General features: G+C 41.1%; 2 protein-coding genes across 6 annotated transcripts in view; both read right to left on the bottom strand.

Annotated features, from left to right (window-relative positions):
• Dhx9 (DExH-box helicase 9) overlaps positions 1-9,979 on the bottom strand; it is a 42,010-nt gene extending 32,031 nt beyond the window's left edge. Inside the window, exons 1-4 of the mRNA XM_046419522.2 lie at positions 9,831-9,979; positions 6,597-6,729; positions 5,856-5,996; positions 1,029-1,146 (exon numbers count right to left, since the gene is read on the bottom strand). Coding sequence (XP_046275478.1) covers positions 1,029-1,146; positions 5,856-5,996; positions 6,597-6,707 — 370 coding nt within the window. The 5' untranslated portion in view covers positions 6,708-6,729; positions 9,831-9,979. The remainder of the gene's footprint in view (positions 1-1,028; positions 1,147-5,855; positions 5,997-6,596; positions 6,730-9,830) is intronic.
• Positions 9,980-16,567: 6,588 nt separating this feature from the next.
• The window catches only part of Npl (N-acetylneuraminate pyruvate lyase), a 33,450-nt gene continuing 29,579 nt past the window's right edge, over positions 16,568-20,438 (bottom strand). Inside the window, exons 11-13 of one of the 5 annotated variants that reach the window (XM_046419529.2) lie at positions 20,215-20,254; positions 18,600-18,698; positions 17,262-17,401 (exon numbers count right to left, since the gene is read on the bottom strand). In XM_046419529.2, the coding sequence (XP_046275485.1) occupies positions 18,628-18,698; positions 20,215-20,254 (111 nt within the window). In that variant the 3' untranslated portion in view covers positions 17,262-17,401; positions 18,600-18,627. Of the gene's footprint in view, positions 17,402-18,599; positions 18,699-20,214; positions 20,275-20,438 lie in introns of those variants that run through there. The other 4 variants (XM_046419528.2, XM_046419530.2, XR_006846201.2 and 1 more) reach the window with 4 other exon arrangements.

Here is a 20,438-nt window from a genome sequence, read left to right as displayed (position 1 = left end):
GTGTCCAACTACAACTAAAAAAAAAATATTAAAAAAAAAAAAGAAAAAAAAATGGATCTGAGCCTTAGCAATCTGACCAAAATCCTACTTATTCTTCCTTACAGTAGACATTCCAATAAAAGTATATGCAGAATCTGACAATGTTTGCTTACTTAATGGGTAGTAGATTTAAGGGCTGATTCGTACATAACATTTGGTCTACAATATAGCTGGTAGAATGAAAAACAAGAAAAAGCAAGCTAAGGGTTTAGTTCAATATTGAGAGAATTTGCCTAACATATGAAACCAGGTACGATTTACAGTGCTGTGGGAGCCATTAGCCAAGTAGGTATGACAATTTCCTTGCCAGCGTACCCCATGTTGCTGACATGTTGCAGTGACATTGAATGTAGGTGACCTTGCTCAAGGACCAAGGCAGATTAGGGTGTTCCTGGTTTTAAGATAATCGTGTTTAGGGCGTTCCCAGTTTAGGTTCCAGGTTTAAGGTTTAAGATTATTCCTGCTGGGAATAGGGCGTATCCTGCTGCCTGAGTTCCCCTTGAGTTCTCAAGGGATTCAGACAGTATATTTTGGAGATAGAAGCCCAGTGGAGGTGAATTTGGGCAGAGAACGTGGATTTGGGAAGAGAACGTGGATTTCCCCAGAACGTGATTGTAGACGGCTGGTGTGAGTTTGGGAATAAAGAGTTGCTGTTTGAATCTACAAGCTGTGTGGTGGCTCGTGATTTGTGCCCAGCCAGACTGCGGCATTACAGCACCTCCCACTTGAAAAAATTCTAAGGCCCTTTAAATAAATGTTCTAGCCTGTACAAAATTTTTCAGAGGCAAAAATTAATAAAACACTTATGCTGTAGAACATTTTTAAGAAAAATAAAATGATCTGATAGTAACTGACAAACTTAAGATAATCATGGGTCATGTCTCTTAACATCTCGAGTTTAGTTTTTTCCTCTCCAAATGAGAAAGCTAAGATGATAACCAAGAAAGACTGAGTATCTTCAGTCATGCTCACATATTCAAGTCCCTTACCTGCCTTGAGAGCCAAATGTGGAGGAAGAGGTCCTCCCATGGTTGTTGGTAATTCTCCTCCAGTACTTGCTGTGGTGTCAGATGTCTCAGCAGGAACAGTGGGTGGAGGAGGGGCAATCTGTAAGAGGAAAAGTCAAAGCAGAGTCAGTGTTTTTATGTTAAAGAACTAGAAACTTCTTTTAATGTATTAAGGAGGTGCATGTGTATTACCTTCTTCCCCACAATATTTTCCCCATCATTTAAAAAATTTTTTAGTTGTAGATGGACACAATACCTTTATTTTATTTATTTTTATTTTTATGTGGTGCTGAAGATCGAACCAACCCAGTGTTTCCCATGTGCTAGGCAAGCACTCTGCCACTGAGCCACAATCTCAGTCCCATCTTTTTTTTTTTTTTAAAGTCATCACAAAACCATTCAGTTCTCATTTCAGGCAGTAAAAATCACGCATAACTTTTCACCTGAGAGTATGTGTGTGTACACACATTTAAAAATATATACAAAGTATATAAATATAATTTTTCCACAAACAATAATATCAGCTTGTACTGTCACTTACTTTTCTCAGTATCTTTTTTTTCGGTACCAGAGATTGAGCTCAGGGTACTGAGCCACATCCCCAGCTGTATTTTATATTTTATTTAGAGACAGGGTCTCACTGACTTGCTTAGTGCCTCACCATTGCTGAGGCTGACTTTGAATTCAGGATCCTCTTGCCTAGGCCTTGAGAGCGGCTTGGATTATGGGCATGCACCATTGTACCTGGCTCATTTAGTACATTTAATGAACAAACATTCAGTTAAGTATCTTTTATAGGTGCTCCCATGAACTAGATATCATTCTAAAGGGAAGATATGACAACAAAAAAAGGCAGATGTTTTATCTCCATGAAACTACATTCTAATGGGAAGAACTAGATAGAAGACATAGGCAATGTAAACTATCACTATTTTGAGTAAATATGGGAAAGCCATGCTTGTGAAGTTAGATCTGAGAAAAAATACAATGGAAGGAGCCAACTAAGGGCATATTTGAGCGGCCAAACATACCAAAGAGAATATCATTATGTATTTAATGAATTTCCTACTTCTTTAAATACTGATTTATGTAAATTTTAACCTTACTGATATGTTATATGGATATACATAGCCCAAGCAACAGCATATTGATGGACATTTGGATTGTTGCCAACTTTAAACTAACAAGAAAAAATATTGCCATGAACCATTTGGACTTTGATCTATCTTCTTCAGGATAAAAAATTATGAAAGTGAATTTCTTGGGTTTAAAAGTGGTGGCACACACTTGTAACCCATCTACTTAACTAAGGAAGATGCCGCAGGAGGATTCCAAATTAGAGGTTATATGGGCAACTAGGGAGATCTTGGCTCAAAAATAACAGGTGGGATTTAGAGCAGTGGTACAGTGCCCCTGGGTTCAATAAATAGCTTAGGAAAGGAGAGAGGGGGCTTAAGAGATACCAATAGAAATCATTTGAAGCCCAAGTTAAAACTGTAAAAGGAAGGGAAAAATGTTTATAGAACTAGAAAATCAGGATACTAATTGCATATTTAAGGATATTAAATTTTTGCTTTTTTGTCTATTTTTGATATAAAATTGATGTTTAAACAAGGAATGATCTTTCAGAGGTCTAAAACAAATGATAGGATTTGCTTCAAAATAACAAAAGGCTACGCTGAAAAGTAAACATTGGGGTTTTATTACATTATTCTTATTTTTATATACATCTCAAATCTACCCCAACAAAATTTTTTTGAAACATCCTTTATGCTGAGTAATTTGTAGGATGAAAGAACAAGTGCAGGATGAAATAAAAAATCTGAATAGGATATGCCTGGAATGGGGAGGTTAAACAGGATTTCTTACCTTGGTTTGACATTTTAGGTCAACTACTGTAGGAAGATGTGGAGCTATCGTATAGGATATTAGCAGCAACCCTGATCTCTTACCTACTATCAAACAGTAGCTCCCCTTCAATTATTACAAATATCTCCATTACGTTGCCAAATGTCCTCAAAGGACATAACCATCCCCAGCTTAGTAGTACTGGTTTGAGTTAATAAATACCACGTAGAAAAATGGAGGTGTATGGGGATAACACCTTGGATGGGGAAGATAAAGGTGGTAATTAAAATAGAAATAGACTTGTGATGTAAATTTTTAGTTTTTACTGGGGACTGAACCCAGGGGTGCTAAATCCTGAGGCACATCTCCACTCCTTTTCGTATTTTATTTAGAGACAGGGACTGATTGCTTAGGGCCTTGCTAAATTGCTGGGGTTGGCTTTGAACTTGGGAGGATCCTCCTGCCTCAGCCTTCAGAGCCACTGGGATTACAGGCATGCAACACCAAGCCTGGCTTTAATAGGATAGGTTAAGGAATAGTTTTCCAGGCAGAAGGAAACCTTAAGTACAAAAATTTTGAGGCATATAGGCGATGAAACATTACAGGAATTAGAATACCAGTGTAGCTAAAACAAAGGAACTGAAAGTAGGGGATGCAGTGACAGGAAAAATCAAGGCATGTTAAAAGACTCACTTCTGAAGTTAACATTCCAGGGGAAATGCAAAAACAAAACACAAAACACCCCAACTATGTGCAAGCACTGAAGAGTGAAAAGTAGGCTGATTCTGGAGGGCAGTTGAAATTGGGAATCAGGTTATAACAAGGGTGAGAAACCACCACAAGGCAGCTTCTCTCCAGCTGAGAGTCAGAAAGTTTAGGGAAATTAAAACTGTTAGAAAGTGTGAAAGGAAACCTAAAAAGACAAGAGGAAGGAAGGAGGAGCCTCAAATTTTGATTGAAAAACAGTCCAAATTTTTGGCTAAACACTGAGCTCCTGTAGAGGGCAAACTCTAAGCCAATCGGCAACAATTTTCTAATCTTCTAACATACAAAAGATTGTTTTAGTTTGCATCTAAAACAAAATTAATTGCCTGATAAAACTACCAAATAAATACTCTTTGTAAGGAACTAGGGTTGTAACTCAGTGTGCTGAGTGCTTTCCTAGCATTCATGAGGCACTGGGTTTGATCCTAAGCACCACATACAAATAAATAAGTGCCCGGGATACAATCCAAAATTTTCTGACAGAAGAAAATATGTAACCAACTCAAGGAAATAGAATCAAGCCAGGTGTAGTGGTGGTGCACACCTGTTATCCCAGCAACTTGGGAGATCCAGGCAGGAGGCGTGAAGTTTGATGCCATCTAAGTAAGAACATCTCTCTAAATACAAATACTCTTCCAGAAACACGTCAATAGAAAAGTCTTCTGAAAGAAAACTAAGACAATCTGCCACCAGAGTATCTACACTATAAAGCAATAGATAGGATGGATTTTAACAAATGTAGCAATAACCAATGACTTCAGATACTTGAAGGGCATTTGCTAGAATGTTTTTTTCCTTAGCCAGAAATCTTCCTTAATTCTTTTTAAATTAAAAACTTTTAGGTCAAGCAGTGGGGAAGACCTGAAACATTCATTTTTAACTTCATAAACAGATTGGAATACATAAATTCAGGGAACGTAAGAACCCTATTAAAACTAGCATAGTACTAAGAAAAAAAACTAATATAGACAATATTCTTAAATATTGTATTTTGTGGTACTGGGATTTAAACCCAGGCACAATCCACCACTGAGCTCCACACCAGTCCTTTTTTGAGAGAGGTCTTGCTAAGTTGCTGGAGGCTGTCCTTGAACTTGTGATTCTTCTGCCTTAGCCTTTGGAGTGCTGGGATTACAGGACTGCCCCATTGCACCAGGCTGCCAAAACCTTTTATAAAAACCATCTTTCTCTTTGTTATCCCAGATTTCACCTAAACCACGTCAACAATTCCTCAATATTTTGGAAAATGTTTAGCTTCATTTTTTAATAAATAAGAATTAAATTTAATTAAATACCAATAAAAAAAGATGTTTGGGTATTTGTTTTATTCTCACATAATACAATTAAAATAATTAGATGATCAAAAAAAAAATGATATTCCACTGCACAAAACACTTTCCCCTCTGCTAAGTGAAAAATTATGAGTCTATGTCTTCCATACATACTGAGATTGCATAATCTTACAACTGAAAGAGTCCAGGAAGTGGCACCACAAAATATGCATCTTTGGACTTGAGGCGAAGGGCAGTGGGAACTATCTGTCTATAAGAGGGACCACCCCCAAAAGGAACTCAATTGTCCTGAATCCTCTCTTCTCATCAATCTGGTAAAATTTTACAGTATCACTGGACAGGAAATTAAAGGTTGGCAACTAGCCCAGAAAGACCACCTCTTCTTCTGAGGATGCAGAAGGATCCTCCTCAATGTATGAGGTTCTTATGTTACAATGAACTCACTGTAAGGCAAAAGGTAAAAAATGAATTTAATACACCTAAGTTACTAAACTTAATAGCTCAGCAACAGTATACTGTAGAATATTAGCTGTTTACCCTTGTGATCAGAGAGATGACTGGGAGCTGTGAGTTTCTTATCCTGTATTATTGGTAGTCTGGCCAAAATTCAAAAGTACCATTTCTACTGACTGCCTATCACTTTTGCACCGTTTCAAGTAGAAATGGTCAAAAGCCAGGGATCATCTGTACAAGCTTTCAGAACTCATTGAGTTCTGAGGTATTCACTGTTCATTCCAACTTTAGTATATGTGCTGTTCTTCAGTTATGCTCCTGCCCGTATGATAAATTGGTACTTTTTCTGGTAATCTGTTTTATATTAGTTTAATTTGACCCCCAAGAACCTAGAAGGGTGAAAGGAAGCCACTTATCATTCCATTATACAACATACATATCAAGTACTTACCCCCATAGCCGGGACTTCTTCACTCTTTACTTCATTTATTCGAACCAAATAGTTAACAAAGTCTCTGGCAGCATTGCTCTGTGCATCTTTTTTATTGGTAGAGTTGCCCATGCCAGTGTAATTATACCCTTCTACTCGAACCTTCAAGAGTCAAGGAAAAAAAAGTGTATTAAAGCTGGGTAATTCTACTTAAAAATCTTATAATTCAAATAGTCCATTAAGAGATAAACAGCTAACTTTTAGTTAAGTACTCTAAAAGTACACTAAAAACTAACACACCTGAGAACACAAAGGCTACCTTATTAAAAAAACTTGAACCGTACTATCTAGTGAGAAGCTAAAATTATAAAATAAAAATATTCATTTAAGTGGCTCAGATATTCTCATGTAACATGTTTAATCACATTAAAACCTGATTTGATAACAACCTCTCCAATTACTCTTTCAAGCACTTTGTTTCTAAAGATGTAGTAAAATTACAAACAGCTTATCTAATTTTTTTAATTTTTACTACTGTTGAGGAAGATTTAAGTTCTAGTTAGAATTATTTATCTATTATATTATTCTATAAATAATGCTTTCTTGGAAATGATTTATAATGAAAGAGAATAGCAGTCACAATACAAGAACTATTCTTCCCCACTGTGCAACTGATTTTTAACATTCACAAACAAAAGCATTCTTATTTTAGCCACAAAACTAGCTTTATAATTCACATAAAGGAACTGTATTCTGTAGTACCTCACACATGAATTTCTGCCTGTTTTTGTTCCCTACTGCTCTAATTTCATACGCTGGGGTCATCTTCCTTTTGCCACACCAGGCATACAGAAAATTTTTAACGTCACCCATGATTCAGGAGTCTTCTTTGGACCTAAGAAAACAAAGTTGGTTAAAAATAGCATGATACCAAAACCTGGAAATAAAACATTACCTGGAAATTACTAAAATCTAGGTCAACAGATCAAGGTTGTAAAGAAATTTCCCCACAATGGTTATCTTTGGGGTCTAGTAATGATTTTTATCTCTTCTTAAATATTTTATGCAATGTCCTACATTCTACAAGGAGCATCTATTGTTTTAACTCATTTACTGATCAACAATGGAATTTATGGCACATTCTATTACTGTCTACATAGGAAGAAACTAAGGCTTAGAAAACTTAAGTAATTCATTCATGATGGAGGCATAAATTCAAAATACAGAATATTATATTAAAAAATGGGCTGGGTGTGGTGGTGCATGCCTGTTATCCCAGGGAGACTGAGGTAGGAGGAATTAAGTCCAAAGTCAGGCCCAGCAACTTAGTGAAGTCCTCAGGAATTTAGGGAGACCCTGTCTCAAAAAAAGGTGGGGTGGGGATATAAAGTGGTAAAATTCCACCGGGTTCAATCCCTGGTACAAAAAAAAAAAAAAAAGAGGGAAGAAAGAAATGGCCATTAATAATTTTGTGTAGTCGTCTCCTCTCTTTCTGACTACTAGCAGACTATCCTTCATGCTGCAGAGTACATATTATATTGGGACATACAAATACATTAAGCATCCCTTTCTTGAACTGAGGACAGTGACCTATTAAATGTTAGGCACCAAAACTCTTTTAGGAATAGCTTGTAGAATTGCCAGGTGTACTGGGTGCAGTGGGGCATGAAGGAATCCAAGAGGCTCAGGAGGCTGAGACAGGAGGATCCCAAGTTCAAACCCAGCTTCCCAGCCTCAGGAAAAGTGAGGTGCTAAGCAGTTTAGTGAAACCCTGTCTCTGAATAAAAATACAAAACAGGGCTGTGGGTGTGGTGTAGTGGTCCAGTGCCAGAGTTCAATCCCTTCACAAAAATAAATAAATAACCATGTGAGGCAGGGAAGGCCTGTAATCCCAGCAACTGGGGAGAACTGAGGCAGAAGGATTGCAAGTTCCAAGCCAATCTTAGCAATTTAGAGAGGTTTGTCCCAAAATAAAGAAGCTTTGGGATGTCTTTCGGCAGTTAAATGCCCCTGGGTTCAATCTCTGGTACAAAAACAAAACAAAAAACCCTGTAGGAAATAAGTTTCCTTGAAACCCAATGTATCATACTTGTTGGCACTTGCCCTCTACTCCAGACTATAAAATACTAAAAATGATGGAGAGTCTAGAATGCTAGTCTAAATAATTATCAAAATATAAAACCAGAGGGAGGAATAATCAATTTAGTCTGCTGAGAGAAAAAAAAACCATTACTAGTGCATTTTGCTAGTATTAAGTCTAATAACATCAAGCTGGTCCCTACGATAAACTTGCCCGTCATCTGGTGAAGGGAATGGAATATCCCATTTTGAGAAAAATTGTGGAGATAAAGATGTCTGCTATGGTTCAGGGAAAAGTCCAAAGACCCACCCAGTAAAAGGTTTAATTCCCAGTCCATGGTACTATTGGAAGATGGTGGAATCTTTAAGAGGTGGAGCCTAGTGAAAAGCCTTCCTGTATTAAGGGGAGAAGGAGCATGCCCTTGAAAGGGTATAGGATCTCCAACTCCCACCCTAGAAGGAGGTTATATTTGTTTGTTTCACCAAAAACTCTCCACCATGTGCTAAATCACCACAGGCCAAAATGCAGTGGAGTTAATCTAATCACCCTGGACTGAAACCTTGGACCAAAATAATCCTTTCTTTTTAATCAGATTATTCCTAGTATTTTGTAACAGTGATTGTAAATAATGCCCACCTGTAAATTCCATCCCTGAGTAATTACTTCCAAAAAAAAAAAAAACCAACTCAGTAAATGAGTAACTCAAAATATTAAATACTAGATCACTAAATTCATTTCTCTCTAGGTAGTCTCATCTAACTCGGTTATACATAGGGCCAAAATATTAAAAAGTTTAATCTACTTTGTCTTCAAGTTCCAAAGTCAAATTCATCTAAGCGCTCAACATATCCATCTGCATGCAAACTTGGCATCTTAATCAAAAAGGAATTTTAAATTTCCTTCGCGGATCTGTTCCAACCACCCTCCATATCCATTAATGGCACTACCATCCACTAAATTAAATCAAAATTCGGGAGTGGGAATTCACTCCCTGAAAATCCTTTACTATGTGCCAAACATCCTCAAGGGATCATTTTAAGGACTACTTTTAAAATTTCATCTTTGCAATAAGCATTACTACGATTCCCTCTTCTCTTTAAAAAAAAACGAGAGAGAGAGAAAACTGATACCAAGAATAATTTGTCCCAGAAAATAGACCTAATCTGAGAAGCCACAATTTCATGAAGATAGAGGACGAAAACTGCGTGGTGGCGGAAACTATCTATTCACTCCTCTCCACCTTCCCTGTACACCAGGCTGCAACTCTCGCCACCTGAAGCCCGTTTTCTTAAGTTCCCCTCTCCACCCTCCAGGCCCAGGTCTCGGCCTCGGCCATCACTGATGCCGCCACCGCGCGGAGGCGGACGCAGCCCGGGCCCGAGGCCCCCTCCTCCACCCTCCCTAGGGTGGTGTTCCCGCGCACACGCTCAGTTCCTCCGCGGCCGGCACACCAAGATCTTTGTTTCTCTGCCGCCTGCTCCTCACCGCACCCGTCCACCACCCTGAGGGAAGGGTAGGGGCCGTATCCAACCCACCGGGCCTGCGCCGATTGGTCGCGTGAATGAAAGAAGGCCCCACGGGCCCTGCGCACGTGCGGCGCTCCCGCGACAACCACCGTAGGCGCTTCACCCCCACCTTCCCCCGGCCGCGACCGCGCCCCGGCAGGCCCGGAGGTAGACGCAGCGGGTCTGGCGTGCAAGGGACTAAAGTGAGGGGGACAGGGAGAAAGCGGGGGCCTGGGGCACGCGAGGCCCGCGCACACCAAGTGCGCCACGGCGGGCACGCGCACACTCGCGATCTGGGCGCCGGCCGCCCCTCCCCCACCGCCGCCGCCCGCGCTCCACACAAAGCCGCAGCAGAGCCGCGGCCCCACCACCCGCCCGCCGCCCTGCCCGACGCCAGAGTCTCTTCCTTACCAGCCTCCGCTTCCCGGTGCCCGAGAGCACAGCCCTCTTAAGACCGTCTGCGACTCCGGTCTCCTTCAGAGACCGCTAGAAAGCACGCGGCCTCTTGCACCCAGGCAGCGGCGAAATGGCTCCGACCGCGGAGCTCGGTGGGCGGAGTTAGCGCGTGCACGCATGCGCAAAAGGCGAGGTCGGCCGCGAGGGCGCCCCGCGGGAGGGGGCGGGGCAGCAGCCCTTTCGCGCCTCGAGGCCGCGGTCGGCCGGAGATCGCAGCGCGCGCGGCCTAGGCCCCGGGTTGGCCACTTCCGGGAACGAGCTACCGGCCCCTGAGCCTTGTAGGGAATCGAGGGCCTAAGCGTTGTGATGCCCTTGTGTCTGACAATTTCTATCACAGCAGCCCGTGGTATCTCAAAATATGCCACCCCGGAATATATTTCTTGGGCGCGTTTCAAGATGGCTATTCTGAAAAACTGCGGACCAGACTGAGTCTGAAAGGCTGCCCTTTTGTAAAAGAACTTCCATCTATAAAGGAAATCTGCATTAGTGAAGTAAACGGATGTAAACAGGCTCTCCCCTTTGAAACCCCTTTCTGACTAACAAAGACCTTTTCAGAGAAAGGGGCGGGGGTCTGATCCCCGGGCCGCAGATCTCCACCCATCCGGTTGCCTGGGAGACTCATCTGCGTAACAGGGCGCCACGGAGCTTGTGCTCCCCCACCCCCGTGGGCTTCCACACTTCCTGGCTGCCCCAGGTCCCCAGCCCTTTGTTCAGCGCTATCTAAATTTCAACTGTGATGCCCTCCTTTGAGTCCCTGTTTGCAATTTATTAAGCTGTTTTTGCACATAAAGAAATTTATTATGTTCCCTCCCCCAAAACTCGAGTTAACCTATTGTCAGTTTATTTCACAGATTAAAATTATCAAGAGGCTGGAGGCGTGTGGCTCAGTGGTAGAGCACTCCCGAGGCTCTTGTACCGGTTAAAAAAAATTATATATATAAACTGTTCAGGGTTATTGATGTTTAAAGTAGATGTCTCCCTCCCTGGGGGTGTATTTCAGTGATAGAGTGACTGTTTAGCATGCAGGGAACCCTACACAAATTTTCAAAGCACCGATTGAGTAGTGAAAGTGACTTTATTCTTGGTTAAGACTAGGAGAAGTAGAAGATAAAATTGCAAACCAATTTCCCACCCTTGGGGTGTTGTGAAGTATGGATGTAGGGTAAAAGAAATAATGGTGAGGAATATTGATGTTTTTTCTGGGAATGGGAGGATATTTCCCTAATTTCTGCACCACCTCATTTTTGCTCCTTTTGTGGTTATTTCTGGTCATCCATATGGCAGTTTTCAATTCTCATGGTGCTTGGGGGAAGGGTGTTACTTAGCTTGTGGGTAGGATTATAATGAAGTTAGAGATTGCATCATGGCCATTCTGGTAACCATCTTGCATCCAACCAGTTTCAACTAGCCCACCTGAAGAGGGACTTCTGGCTTCAGGATTCTTGTCCTCAAAATTGGCAAGATTATGCCAGATAGAAATGTAGCCAAATGGCCTAAAAATCCGAGATTAGGACAGGTTAGCAAAAATAGCATACAAAAGGGATTTAATTCAGTACCTGGCACATATTAGGTGTCCAATAGGTGTTTTGTAGTCATTCAAATACTATAAAAACCAAGGTCTCTTGAAAGAATTAAGCACAAGTTAAGGCAGGGACACTTCTTGGTCACTCACTGAAGTGCCTGGAATACTAAATTCTCAATAAATTCTTGTTTAATGTGTAAATAAAATCTGTAAGTTTTTTTTTTTTCTTAAATTAGATATCTTTTTTCTTTGGAGTACTGGAATAATTTGTATCTAACTGTTGTAATAATCACTGTTAAATTTTGCTCTCTCCCCTTTTTTGTGGCACTGGAGATTGAGCCCAGGGACACTTTAATTTAACAGTGGTCCACTTTATGCTTTGAACATAGCTCTTGCTCCCCTGTCACTGCAACTTTTTTGTAAGGACATGTTTCTTTCTCTTCCCCTTTCCCTAATTTCTCCTCCTCCCTACTCTAAGGCTCCATTCCAGGCAGAATTATCTATCCTTGAAAACACACACCCACCACTGGAACAAAGTAATTCAGACTTTTGGGATGGCACAGAAGATCTCAGAAATGACTAGTGAGTTGCAAATCTGACAGAGAACATGTGGGTTTTAGCCTTTGAATCACCTCTTTTAAAAGCCCCCTCTTGGGGCTGGGGATGTGGCTCAAGCGGTAGCGCGCTTGCCTGGCATGCGTGCTGCCCGGTTCGATCCTCAGCACCACATACAAAGATGTTGTGTCCGCCGAGAAATAAAAAAATATATATATATTAAAAAAAAAAAGCCCCCTCTTCCTGATGATGGGCAGAATCATAGCCTCTGGGACAGGAGTCCCCCTGTGCTTCTCCTTTGCTAGCAAAGCAATAAACTTCCTTTTTCCTTTTTCTCAAAACCCTGTCCTCCGTTATTAGATTGGCATTAGGGACAAGGACCACGCTTTTGGTAATACTCCTGCAAGTATTATTTACTGCTCTCATTGACTGATGTGCTTTAGAGGTGCCCATTCACTCAAGCACTAACAGTAAATCATTTGGTTTCACCATGGTCCAAGGACCCCAAGAAAAAAGTATGTGGCAATTTTAACACCTTCCCCAATTTTCAAAAGATGGGGCACACTGGACTTGAAATGTAGGTTCCGAGAAGAGAAGCTGACACACTTCCCTGCTTATGGGAAGCCATTTCCAGGGTCTCAGAGATAATTAGTCACATGCTTACAGATGCAAATGTGACAAAGCTGGTCCCTCACACCAAAAGTTAACATTTAAAAATGCCTCTGTGCTTGAAGGGCCTCAGCCCACAAATGGCTCAAATGTAGGACATTCACATTTATAAAGAGCATTCTACCTGGGTGCGGTGGCACAGGCCTGTAATCCCTGTAGCTTGGGAGACTGAGACAGAAGAATTTCCAGTTCAAAGCCAGCCTTAGCAATGGCAAGGCGCTAAGCTAAATAAAATTAAAAATAGGGCAGGAGATGTGGCTCAGGGGTTGAGTACCTTGAGTTCAATCCCCAATACCAAATAAATAAATAGAAGGCATTCTAGCTGCTGTGTAGAAAATATACCAGAGGTCAACCAGGATGGACAGTATCCTCAGGTGGTTCATCTGGCATGAACTTGAATACTCTGGTAGCTGATAAGCAGATAAAGATAACTAGTCCTACTGAATACAATTTCCCTATGCGGTGTGTGGGTGTATGGATTCTATTCCATTATATTTACTAGTTGTGTGAAAAAAAATTTCAGAAAAAAATTTTTTTTTTCTTTTGGTTGTTTAACTTAAATGCTAAAGTGTGCCCAGTAGAGTGGCATATGCCTGTGATCTCAGTGACTTGGGAGGCTGAGGCAAGAGGACTATAAATTTGAGGCCAGCCTTGGGAATGTAATGAAACCCTGTCTGACAATAAAGGACTGAGGATGCTGCTCAGTGGTAGAGCACCCCTGGGTTCCATCCCTAGTACCACTGATACTGCTGGTTACCAGTCACTAGTTCTGCTCCCTCATATGTTGAAATATAACATTAGAGAAGCACGCTGAGGCAAGCATATAAAACAGGGTTTATTTAAAAAGGGGTAACATAAGACTTCTTCCAGGAGGGAGATGGGGGCCTTAGCTGGTATCCTGGTATCCCAAGAAGTGAGGGGTTCTGCCTTTTTTTAAACTTATTTTTTTTTAAAAGATAGAGTGAGAGAGGGAGGGAGAGAGAGAATTTTTAATATTTATTTTTTAGTTTTCGGCGGACACAACATCTTTGTTTGTATGTGGTGCTGAGGATCGAACCTGGGCCGCACGCATGCCAGGTGAGCGCGCTACCACTTGAGCCACATCCCCAGCCCCCGCCTTTTTTTAATAAGTCCTAGGCTTCCTTATTTCCCGGCTCTCTTCCCCCATCTCTCTCCTTCCTGCTTACATGACTAGGCCCAGGAGATGCTCAGTGGGATGGCCAAAAAGTGAGAAACAGACGGATGGGGGAAAGGGCCAGATGGAGCAGCCCAGCACACATTAATTAACAATTTTATGACTCCCTGTAGGAAGGGGCAATTCCTGGGACTGGTTACAGGTGGGAGCAGTGGCAGGTTATCTGCACAGGGTGGAGGAAGGGCTCTGAAGGAATTAACATTTCAATTCCTCTGTTCTCTGGATCACACCCTAACCTATCTGCCTAATTCTGGCTTCACCAGCACCGCCACCAAAAAAAAAAAAAAAAAAAAAAAAAAAAGATGTATGGAAAAGTCAAAGTGAGATATTAAAAGATGGACATAATATCTTTATTTGTTTATTTATTTTTTATGCAGTGCTGAGGATCGAACCTAGTACCTCACAAGTATGAGGCAAGCGCTCTACCGCTGAGCTATAACCCCAGCCCCCCCAAAAAAAACACCGGCTCGCCCTGGCAGGGCTGCTGAGATATTAAGTCCTACCCAAATCTATTGCTAAAGAAAAGTGACTGTTGGGAAGTGTGATAGGCAGAGAAATAGCACTGCTGGACTCACCATGGAAGGGAACCTGGCTTGCCATGACAATAATTTAGGGCACTGTGTCTTCTTGGTGGCACAGGGGAACTTGTGTTGCCCCAGAGCAAAAGTCCTTTGGTGCTTTGACACTTTCAGCTCTGTCAGATCTCTGGATAGCAAGAAGCAGAGACGTGGATTCATCTTTTGGGAAGGCCTTTCCTTTGGTATGAGAAAAAAGGCCTGTGAGTATTTGCCACTGTCAGTAAAATAGTCTGTATTTCTTAACAAGTTTAATGTAATTCAAATCAGCCTGTGTGGTTCATTTCAGCTCCTTCATTGCCAAACCTGGGAGCCGACTGCTTCAGTTCCTCTGCCTTCTCTTTGTGATGATCAAGGTAAAAGATATTGGCTGCATCAAACTTTTTTTTTAATTTTATTTATTTTTTAAATATTTATTTATTTATTTTAGTTTCCAGCAGACACAACATCTTTGTTTGTATGTGGTGCTGAGGATCGAACCCGGGCCGCACGCATGCCAGGCGAGCACGCTACCGCTTGAGCCACATCCCCAGCCCAAACTTTTTTTTTTTTAATATTTACTTTTTTTTTAAGGTGTAGATGGACATGACACAATGTCTATTTTTTTAATATTTATTTTTTAGTTGCAGTTGGATACAATATATTTATTTTTATGTGGTGCCCCCAAGGGGCCTCGCATGTGCTAGGAGAGCACTCTACCACTGAGCCATAATCCCAGCCCCTGCTTCAAACTTTTTGACATTTTTCTTTCACTTAATAGTTGGGGGAGGGGTTTCCAGGGATTGAACCTGAGAGGGTTCACTTGGTGCTTTGACTGTCTCTCTTGTGGCTTTGAAATTTACCTATTATAGCCTAGGGGCACTTAAGCACTGAGTCACATTCCAATCCCTCCCCCTTTTTTTCTTTTTAGCATGGGGGATTGAACGCTGGCATCAACCACTGAGCCATATCCCCAGCCCTGTTTTGTATTTTATTTAGAGATAGGGTCTCACTGAGTTGTTTTAGTGCCTTGCTATGCTGAGGCTGGCTTTGTACTCTTAATCCTCCTGCCTCAGCCTCCTGAGCTGCTAGGATTATTGGCATTCGCCACTGCGCCTGGCTCCCAGCCCTGTTTTTCAATATTTTTTGAGACAGAGTCTCACCAAGTTACTTAGGCTGTCCTTAAACTTGCCATCTTCCTGCCTCAGTCTCCCAAGTCAGTGGGATTATAGGTGTGTGACACCACACCTGGCTATCTTTTTCTTAGTAGATCTGGTATCCTTTTACCCAGCTGTGAGCACAAAATCCTTGATTTTCTTCACTTTTTGAAGCATGATGACAAGGCACACAAAGGGTGAGAATCAGCACAGTAAATATTTAGAACCAAAGAGCAGCAACAGATGCTTTTGAAGTGCCTATTCACTCCAACCCTGTGGGTGGATCACTTTACTTCACCTTCGTTGGAGGTCAGTTTTTTTATCACTATAACAAAATACTTGAGGCTGAATGACTTTTAAAAAAAAATGACTTGTTTATTGATACTGGGGGTTGAACTCAGGAGCACTTTACTACTGGAGCTACATCCCCAGTTTCCCTTGTTTTTAAGAGACTGGCTCTCTAAGTTGCTGCAATTGGCCTTGAATTTGTGATCCTTCTGCCTCAGTCTCCCAAGTCACTAGGATTACAGGCACACACTACTGTTCCCAGCTGAAAGGGTTAATTTAGCTCACAGTTCTGGAGTTCAAGGGTATGGCATCAGCTCTGCCCAGCTCTGGCCTCACAGCAGATGGCATCATGGTGGCAGAAGTGCACCTGAGAGGGAAAGATCACATCGCCAGAGAGGAAGCCAACTGGCCATTCAGAGTTCAGTCTTAAACTTTTGTAACAACTCACTCTGGAAAGAACTCACCCCAGGAGACCAGCATTCCCTTCCAAGGCAGCCAGAGTGATTTCCACACCTCCTGCTAGCTCCCTCCTCTTAAAGGTTCTATTCCCTCCCACATCACCACCCTGGGGACCAAGTTTCCCCCACAGGAACCCTTGGGGGATACACTACATCCATATCACAGCACCATCCTAAAGGGCTCTCCAGTTAATAAGAACTGGAGTGAATCTTCTCCTGACTCAAAGCTTTGGAAGAAAACTATGACATCAAAATTAACCTGAAAACAGTGCTTTTAGAGTTAGACTAAGCAGCCAAGTGAGCCAGTTGGTTTATTAATATTTATAGTTGAGTCATGTTGTAATTTTGTTTTAAATGCAATAGCTGAGAGTTTTCCTAGATTCCAAATGAATATTTATTAAAATGAAAGTACATTATAGTGGTTTAAAATTAGAAGATTTTTAAAATAGAATTGAGAACCAGAAATTAATGGGAATTCCCAAGAGCAGATGAAATTAATCAATTACAAATTTCCCTTGATTCCATTTCATCCATATAAACAGTGATTTCTCTACCAAAAAAAAAAAAAAAACCCAAAACGGTGATATAAATGACTTAGGGTCCATGATCTCTTTTTTTTTTTTTCTTTGTGTTGTAGGGAGTACTGGGAATTGTGCTCAGGGGCACTCTATAACTATACTATCTCCACAGCCCTTTTTATTTTATTTTGAGACAAGGTCTCACCAAGTTGTGAGGCTGGCACACGTCCCTAAATTGCTGGGATTGAGGGTGCATCCTGATGCACCCAACTCTCACAGTAGATATTTATTTGCTGATTGATGTGAGATTTCATTTGCTACAAGAAAGTTTAGTTCAACTTCATCTAAAAAGTCCCTGAGAAAAGAATGTACTATTCAAGATGGATGACGTCTCAAAATACACATCCTGATTAGATAGAGAGGCACTAGCTACAGGCTTCCAAGTTTCCGTCTTTTACACCAGTGAAAGAGAGGAAATCCAGGCTCTTCAGTTTAGCTTCAGCATTATCAGTAAACTCCCTGGTGGCTTTCTGCAGTGGAAGTCGGGGTGGGCCCATTGGAATTCCAGAGACCAGAGTCATGATGGCTTTGGTCTGAGATACTCCAAAACCTAGACAAGAAAAATAAATGAGGAAACATATCTGGCACTGTCCACATCCACAAAAACATCCCAAAGAAGAGATCTTATGCCAACAATGACTTCTACAGTAGGATAAGATGCAAGTAAAAGGCACATTTCTTGTCAATACTGTCACCTTGACTGGGTAGACAAAGAAAGGACTTTTCCTGTTGCACACACACAGGAATACTAGAAAATGTTAACAAACTATAAAACAAAGTAAGGCTCAAAGTCAACCTTTGCAAGCAAAGGAGGAGGATCCAAAGCTATCAGGAATACAATCATAAGGATAAGAAAGATCTGAAACCAAATAGCCCTTGAGGATAATCTGACTTAAGGTATATACTGGTGTGATTTTTTTTTGTGTGTGTGTGGTATAGCAGATTTAACTGAGATACCCAGCTCTTTTTATTTTTTATTTTGAGATAGGTTCTCACTAAGTTGTTGAGATTGTCCTCAAACTTGCAATCCTTCTGCCTCAACCTCTCAAGTAGCTCAGCTCAGTGGTATGTAGCTCAGCTCAGTGGTATGTAGCTCAGTGGTAGGGTGCTTGCCAAGCATCTGTGTGGCCCTGGGTTCAATTCCCAGTAGCACAAAAACAAACAAAGCCAGGTGTACTTGAAAAAATGCCAAAAAGAAAATACTGGAAATAAAATGCATACTGTTTGTTCAGGGAAATTAAACAGTAGAAAACATAGCTAAGGAAAAAAATTGGTGATTTTTTTAAGAAGGCAAGTCTAAGGAAATTCAGAATATAGCACAGAAAGACATGTTAAATATTTTTTTAAATTAAAGCACAGATTTGAGAAGACCCAAAATCCATCTAATACATTTTCAGAATGACAGTCTTCAGTGAATGCAGTCAAGACAATATTCACAGCTGATAATAGGGACTTTTTCAGAACTGAGGAAAGACAAAGCCTTCAGGCTGAAGAAGCAGGTGAAGTGGGTGCCCTGTTAGTATGCAAAAACACAATAATCTTGTGTCATAATCCCTAATCCCTGTCTTCTAAAATATCACTTGTTTTCTTAGCTGCCTATTGTTATGGTTTCAAGCTATAAGAAGTAACTTCCTTTTATTAAGTGAACTTAGTTAAAATAACAACTGAGCATTGGGAAGGAAATTACTTAGCAGGATTAAACATATGGAATAAACTTTGGCAGATGCAAAATGGACTTCCAGACTTACTATGAGTAGGTAGAGCAAGGAGCTGTCTTCATGTTAAGACAAGTTTCTTTAATAAGTCTTCCTTTGACCAAGTCATGAAAACCTCAACTCCCATGAAGTCTGAAAAGATCGTTTTATTATTTTTATTTTATGTATGTATGTATGTATGTATGTATGTAAGTAAGTAAATAACAGGGATCGAACTCAGGGACACTTGACCACTGAGCCACATCCCCAGCCCTATTTTGTATTTTATTTAGAGACAGGGTCTCACCAAGTTGCTTAGCCCCTCACTTTTGCTGAGGCTGACTTTGAAGTTGGGATCCTCCTGCCTCATGGGCCACTGTGCTTGGGGAGCTTTTTAAAGATATGTTTTTTAGGTCATGAAAACTATTTTCAAGAGCTCCTCCACCTTTAAAATGCAAAGATTCAGACAAACAAGTAAATCCTTTCTGTTAATATCTTAGATTCACGTTTTACAAAACTGTTGCAGTAACATAGATGGTAAGTAAGATGATCTTATGTGGCATACAGGTAAACTTCTAGTTATTTTTTAACCTTTCAGTATCAATTTTAATGTACTTTATAGGAACATATAACTATTATGTCAATCCACAATTTTGTGAAAAGTATTGTCCAGGACAAGGGAATTAAAATAGGTAATTAATAGCATGGGCAGCACTCAAATATGACAAAAGTCATGACAGTACAAATGCAAATGGAAACATTGTCTTGGAAGGATTAAGAGAGCTAGTTGAGAACCTTTGGGAAGGAGGGGCTGGATACATAATAGGTGCCTGGGGAGAGGGAAGTTTCCAGGGTGAGGCAGAAAGGCTCTGCACTGGGAAATGGGAGGTCTGCCAAGAAAACACCAGAAACTCTTCCTGGACTTGACCCAGGTTCATTTGGCCCAAGGGCCAGTCTCTCGCAGAGAATGAGTGAATGGTAGCATTTATCATTTGTTGTGGGACATCATTTAAGACACTCTGGAGAGCTTCCTCTGCTCAGATTCACTGTATCCCCTCTCCCCCCAATTTTATTTTGTCATATTATCCAAACCTTCATCCATTTAAGCTTACCTGTGTTTGGGGGTTTTCTTTTTCTTCTTTTTTTTTGGTGCTGGGGATGGAACCCAGGGCTTTGTGCATTCAAGGCAAGCACCCTACCAATTGAGCTATATCCCCAGCCCAGGCTTATCTGTTTTAATAAACTCTTTTTAAATTTCAAATGCTCTTGGGAGAGCTGTCATTCACAATTTAGTAAAATCTGTATTCAGACGGCCTTCCCCAAGTACTTAGGCTGAAGTCAGCCACAGTTCAGGAGCAGAATTTTAATGAGCAGAGGCAAATGTTGACTGTTGGGAGAGAAGGTAGAGAAAGTGCAGCGCATATGGTGTGGGGAGCAACATGCTAAACTGGAGGAGAAAGATTTGTAGAAGACTATCAAAGACCTCCCAATCAGGGTTACTGAACTGTTTTATATGGTTGGCCCTGGAGGGTAGTATTAAAAACAGAACCCAGCTTGTGACAGAGCAGTCAACAGTGCTCTTGTTGAACCCTCAGAGAAAGTGAGGAGAGTCTGTTCCCTTTAACACTCGCCAACAACAGACAAGGCAGGAAACAGATGTGGCACTTACCTAGCTTGACCACAAAGTTGATAAATCTCTGGATGCAAAACTAGAAGGGAATAAACAAATCTATAATCAACATTAGTGAACTGTGAAAGCTGAAGGAGGTGGAAACTTACAACCCCTCAGGGAAAAAGGGAAACTGAGGACAATTTCCCTCATCTGTCAAGTTCCCCAGCCTGCTAAAAGTAAGCCTGCTAAAAGTATCTGACAAACTGCTCCCACGATGTGGC

This window comes from Marmota monax, unplaced genomic scaffold (genome assembly GCF_021218885.2).
Source record: "Marmota monax isolate L192 unplaced genomic scaffold, Marmota_monax_Labrador192_F-V1.1 WCK01_AAM20220418_F8-fsc00209, whole genome shotgun sequence".
Taxonomy (NCBI): domain Eukaryota; kingdom Metazoa; phylum Chordata; class Mammalia; order Rodentia; family Sciuridae; genus Marmota; species Marmota monax.
The sequence above is the reverse complement of the archived record's forward strand: the minus strand, read 5'-3'. Positions and strand labels throughout refer to the sequence as shown.